The sequence below is a fragment of the Genypterus blacodes genome, unplaced genomic scaffold, assembly GCF_046128005.1.
Source record: "Genypterus blacodes isolate CSIRO-AG114 ecotype Tasmania unplaced genomic scaffold, CSIRO-AGI_Gbla_v1 ptg000202l_1, whole genome shotgun sequence".
Classification (NCBI taxonomy): Eukaryota; Metazoa; Chordata; class Actinopteri; order Ophidiiformes; family Ophidiidae; genus Genypterus; species Genypterus blacodes.
The window spans coordinates 202,730-209,097 of record NW_027467001.1 but is presented as its reverse complement, the minus strand read 5'-3'; the positions used below and the strand labels follow the sequence as shown (position 1 = coordinate 209,097).

The 6,368-nt window shown below is 51.5% G+C and overlaps 1 protein-coding gene across 1 annotated transcript; it reads right to left on the bottom strand.

Annotated features, from left to right (window-relative positions):
• Window positions 1–3,548: 3,548 nt before the first annotated feature.
• On the bottom strand, window positions 3,549–4,658 carry LOC143015461 (A-type voltage-gated potassium channel KCND2-like). The gene has a single exon (XM_076169453.1). It carries the CDS (start codon window positions 4,656–4,658, stop codon window positions 3,549–3,551), a length of 1,110 nt encoding a protein of 369 aa, XP_076025568.1.
• Between the last annotated feature and the right edge of the window lie 1,710 nt (window positions 4,659–6,368).

Here is a 6,368-nt window from a genome sequence, read left to right as displayed (position 1 = left end):
TCACATCACCATCTTCACCGTCATCCTCATCATCATCATCTTCATCACATCCACACAGATGAACATATGTGCACCTTTATTCTCCAACACACCTGTGACTGATAAGTTCTGAGCCTGAGTCATTATTATCAGTATTGATTTTGTTTTCCCAGATTATTTTCTACTAGAGAACGATGATTGTGTTTCCTTTCCGATCTGACCTCAGACTCGCATGTGTGTGTGTGTGTGTGTGTGTGTGTGACCCCGGTATGAACTGGATGCTCTGCTCTGCTCGGCTCAGAACTTATCAGTCATCCTGGCGGTGCAGTGGTGCTTTGTTCTCTCAGCAGATGGTTTGTGTGTTGGAGTGATAACAAGTTGATGGATTTTGGGGGAAATGATGCGACGATGCTGAGAGTAGAAACATCATAAAACAGTCAAACGTGGTGTTTCCTCTCTGTGGAAATCAATCACTCGGCCTAATTTCACTCCAAACTGCACTGTTATTGCCTGAGCTCCCAGTGGGGGGTCTGACGCTGCAGCCCACACACACACACACACACACACACACACACACACACACACGCTCCTTCATACGCTCACTCAGAAACGCTCAAACCACAAATATGTTATTCTCATTTACACTTTTCTTTAAAATACTGCAACTGACCCGAGCATGCAAATGAGGCATCACCATGGTAACACCCCTGGTTTGTTTTGGTCACCTGACACGCGTGTTATGTTGCCTGTTACTGTAGCGAAAAACGTTTGTTCTGGAACTTCTCCACGTGTGGAAAACGTCTGACACAAACAAACAAACAAACGCAAACCTAAATAAAGATCAATCACAACCTGAGGCTCAGACTGACAGGGGGTCAAACCCTCACTGGTGGTTGTTCTTCATCTGGCCCTCCTCCTCTCTGTTTCAGCGCGGCGCCCTGCAGCACGTGCTCGTGCCACGTGGCTCTGCACACGGGGTCGGGGCGGGGACGGGACGGGGTCACGTGTCTCACCTGCAGGTAGAGACAGACGATCTACGGCGCCACCAGATCCCTGTCTGTCACCCGAGCACGGATCAGTCACACGTGGCCTGCTGCCAACGTACAACAAGGAAACCCGATCGCTGTGCTGGCGAGATGCTCGGCCAAGACAAAGACAGGAGCAGCACGCGTCCCCCGCAGAGGACACGTCTCATGTATGCTGAGTGTGAAACACTGGAGGTGAGCCCCTCCTCCTCCTCCTCCTCCTCCTCCTCCTCCTCCTCCTACGACCTTCGCTCAGTATGATGTCGTGTGTCTGTAGACTCCAGTCAACTTTCAAACTGATCAAAACTGATGACTGATCAGCTTCATCACCACATGATGAGAGTTACACATCAAGACCTCATAGACACCTAACAGCCGTGTGTTACTATTAGTGACTGTTACACACACACACACACACACACACATATATGTAACCCTCAGCCTTATGATTTGGTGATCACATGGCACGGCGTGCTTCAGGCGGCGTGGCACGCCCCTGAAGCACGCCGATGGTTATAGCAGTAACTATGCTGACGGTCACGCCTGTAACCACGCCGACGGGCAAGCTTGTACCAGCCCAACAGTCACGCCTATGGCCCTGCCTCTAACCATGGCCAGTGGTCCTGACGACGGCCCCGCCTGTAACCCAGCCAACCGTCCCGCCTGCAACCATGGCGACGGTCACGCCTGTAACTAGGGCTATGGTCACGCCTGTAACTAGGGCTATGGTCACGCCTGTAACTAGGCCGACGGTCACGCTTGTAACTAGGCCTATGGTCACGCCTGTAACCACGGTGGCGGTCACCTCAGGCCGCGTGTCGTCTCCCTGTTTGCTGCTCCAGCTGAGCTTTGGTGGCGTTCAGGCTCGGCGGAGGAAGCTGTGATTTATGTGCCGGCTGATGCATGCTGGGAAATCTCATTGATTGTTCCTCAGTGGTTTATAGCTGCAGAGATTCATGTACAGAACAGAAGGAAACATCCAGGGTCCCACACGTTCACACTCACTGTGCTGTATGTGAACATGAAGACAGGAGAGAGAAGTTAAACACATTAAAGAGTTTAAACTTTAAAAACATCAAACTATTAAACTCAAACATTTAAAGCCTCGCCTGAATTTCTGTCCTCTTCGATTTTATTTCATCATAAAGATTTAATTTGGTGTAAAGGTGGAGATTTAGATTACGCCCCAACTTTGGCATGAATTTAGATAAAAGCATCTTAATGAGTTTAATGTTTAAGAGCTGAGCGACTTTAAATCCTCCGCTCTCACATTAACAGAGACAAGAAGGAGCTCAAGCTTCAATACGACAAAGATCAGACCGGAAAACACATGATCAATGAGCTGCTCAGCAAATCAATAATCACCCTCAGACGTGAACAACATAACAGACGTGACCCTGGTAACCCTGGCAACATGAGGGTCTTAAACTTTATTTATTACTGCTGTTAAAGACGATCATCTATAATCCCAGAAGTTCAGCCAAATGCAGAGGAAGAAGACTCAGGATCTCCTTGTGTGTGTGTGTGTGTGTGTGTGTGTGAGTGTGCATGCCAACACTGAGTTAACACACACACACACACACACACACACACACACTAGTCTTCATGTGATTGTTCAGAAGAATGATGTGGCATGGCCGTGCTGGTGTTATTGATCAGTATGAGGTCGTTGGTCTCTGTAACACACACTTCTGATTGGTCAATGGCAGCAATTCAATAATATTCTGGCCTCTGAATGGACTGATGGTCATGTTAACATATGGACAACACACACACACACACACACACACACACACACACACACGTCTAAAGTCACCATTACCATAATCCTGATGTCACCAATCAGACAAACACGTGAAACGTCTGAGGTTGTTCCATGAAGTCGGCAAACACAAAGTCATAACAGACATGAGAGTGTAGTGTGTGGTGTGTGGTGTGTGATGTGTGGTGTGTAGTGTGTAGTGTGTAGCATATAACGTATAGCGTGTGCTGTGTGTGACAGGGCTGTTGGCTTTGTGCTGCTGAATGGAGCAGGTGTGTGTTTGTTTACTCACGGCAACAAAGAACCTCTCACCTTCACTTAACACGGCCCACCCACACACACACACACACACACACACACACACACACACACACACACACACACACACACACACACACACACACACACACACACACACACACACACACACACACACACACACACACACACACTCCTCTCTCTCACGCTGTGGCTCATTAACATACGGGCCCTCATTGGTTCAGTCACTGCGAGCTAAGCTGAAGCCACGGGCCAAATTCAGCACCACGGACAGCGACGCTCATATCAGGACACAAAGAAGTAAAGAAGAATAAAGTGAGGAGAAGAGACACACACACACACACACACACACACAGACTACATCCACACTCTGTGTTTGTATGACTCTTATGACATCATCGTCATAAGAGGAGCAACAACATGAATGAAGGCGCTCGGAGCCTCGACCAATCAGCTGACAGCCAGGAGACCACCTGACCCCCCCTTCCACCGTAAAGCGTCACTCACCCCAGGGTGGTCATGGTGACAATGGTGTACCAGAAGGCGGCGGGGATGCTGGTGAACTTGCTTCCCATGGAGCCTTTCTCTGCGTAGAACATGACGGTGGCGAAGATGATGATGGCCATGGTGAGGGAGAAGAGGAGGAAGCCCAGCTCAGAGGCGCAGCTCTTAAGCGTGTAGCCCAGGATACGCAAACCCGCAGAGTGCCGCGAGAATTTGAAAATCCGAAACACTCTAAAGACCCGGAGCGTGACGAAGGCCCCGCTCACGTCCTCGTTGTCGGTCATCACCAGGCCGATGTAGTACGGCATGATGGCCACCACGTCGATGATGCTCATCACGCTCTTCACAAACTTGCAGCGGCTGGGAGCGACCAGCAGGCGCAGCACGTACTCCACGGTGAAGATCATCACGCACGCTGTGTCCAGGCAGAAGAAGGCCAGGGCGTAGCGCTCGCCGCAGGACATCTCCTTGATCCGGTTGGGCGCGGGGCCACACGGAATCGTCTCTGCCACGTTGGCGAGCACAGACACGGCGATGAAGAAGCCGGTGACATAGTAGAAGACCAGAGCCATGGTGCTGGTGTGAGGGTTCTCAAAGGCTCTCCACATGGTCTCCTTGAAAGACAAGTCCAAGGCGACCAGGTCGTTGTTCTGGTCCATCTCCTCGTCGTCCTGGAGCCGCTCCTGGTTCTCCCGCCGCCGGTCTTTGTACTCTTCATAGCAGCAGTCGCCGATGATCTCTGGAATGATGCCGAAAAACGACAGCTCTTCGTCGTAGGCCGAGATGCACTCCTGCCTCGGGTAGTGCAGTTTCCCTGTGCGGTAGAAGTTGAGGATGTGCCTGAAGATGTCCGGGTCGCGGTCAAAGAAATACTCGCCGCTCTCCTCGTGGAAGAAGAACTCCCTCTCCGAGCTTCCCAGCAGGGTGTCTGGGTATCGCTCCAAAGTGTTCTGCCACGTTTGGAACTTGGAGCCGCTGACGTTGAGCATGATGAGCCCGTCCTGCCCTCGCTGTTTGTCCCTCGGGGGCACGGGCATGGGCGCGCTGGCCACAGGCATCCATCCTATCGCCGCCGCCCGGGCGAACGGCAACCACGCCCCCGACGCCATGCTCAGCTGCCACGGAAGAGCTCCGCCCCTCTGAGGAGCACGACAGGCGCTCGGTAACGAAGATCAGAGAACAACGAGGCAATGAGAGAGCATCTGGAAAACAGACACAACCATGAGCAACGTCATACCTCCACCAAGGCCCCACAATGCCTCACCTCACCAAGATGGCGTCTAACAGTGTATTGATTAGACCCTGATCACACTTTAACTGATCAACCAGCTAACACTCCACTGCACCATGTTTGGTGACAAAGTTATTGAATATCTATATGTTGTTGTCATAGTGACACCATCAGCTGATCTGTTACATGTTTGGACTCTCACATCCGCTCTTCCTTCTGTCCAGCATGTTTGGAGGCCAGCGTGCAACTTGAGAGCTTTTTGGGAGAATAATCCATAATTTTTTGTTTCTATGGATCATTCTGTGTGTGTGTGTGTGTGTGTGTGTGTGTGTGTGTGTGTGTGTGTGTGTGCGCTCGCGTGTACAGCTTCAGTCTTTGGTCCTCAGATGTTTGCAGCTCGTTTAGGTTCAGAGGTTTACTAGTGTGAAAGTTTGAAGCTGAAGGTTTTTAAAATTCGTGTTTATCTCATAAAGTCTCTGTTTGCATTGAAGAGAATCTAAACATGAACGCGCGCTTCTTCCTCTTCTTCAGAGTCAAATTACAAGCGAGAAGAGCAAACCGCTCAGCAGCCGAACTCACCTCCACGTGAAGCTTCCTGTGGTCCCGCTGAGCTCCAGCTGCAGGTCACAGCGGGAGCAGAAGGTTTCCCTCAGCAACAAGTCCAGAAGGCATCAGGAGGGTCGCAGGCACGGGGGGGGGGGGGCAGCATGCTCCCCAAGTGAGCCCGCTGCTGCTGCAACTGCTGGACCAGAGCACTGCGACAACACACACACACACACACACACGCGGCGGACAAAACGCACTCAAAGGAGCGCACGGCTCGGAGGGGGGACAGGTTCAGGCTCCTCGCTGCTTTCCGCTCCGGTCACAGGTTGTCGTCTGGTGAGAGCAGCGGAGACCAATGTTACACACACACTCTCTCTCTCTTCCTCTTTCCCCTTCCCTCTCTCTCTTTCCCCCTACCCTCTCTCTCTCTCTGCCCCCCTCTCTCTCTCTCTCTCGCCCAGTCTCTCTCTCGTTGGGGGCGTGTCTCTGGCTCCTTCTCCAGACTCTCCGCTCCTTTACGCACCGCAGCAGGTTACAGCAGCATTCAGCTCCACACGTGGAGCTCATGCAGGAGCCTGCAGGTCGACGCGCAGCCGACAGGTGGCGGCAGTTTACACACCTGTCAGCACAAAGACGAGAGCACAGCAACAACAGCTCAACCCCAGGAAACTTACCTTCCTCCTCTTCTTCTTCACTGCACCTGAGAGCAAACTCACATGCAGCGCAAAGAGTTTAAATATTTATGGGTTCAAAGCTGGAACCATCTTTGGCTGTTCCTCACCTGCAAACACACACACACACACACACACACGTTGAGCCCATCCTGCTCTCTGTTTGTGTGTGTGTGTCACTGAGGCAGCAGATATCAGGTGTGTGTAACACGTGGACCTGAACAAAGACAGCAGTGTGTCCCTCACTGTCCCGTGACGATACGTTTGAGACATCACAGGTAGGTCAAGGGTCACAACTTATCAATCAACCCTTGCACCTCCGTCTGCAGTTAGTAGCAATGATGAGCCGTCACATACTGCAGATCAGTGTT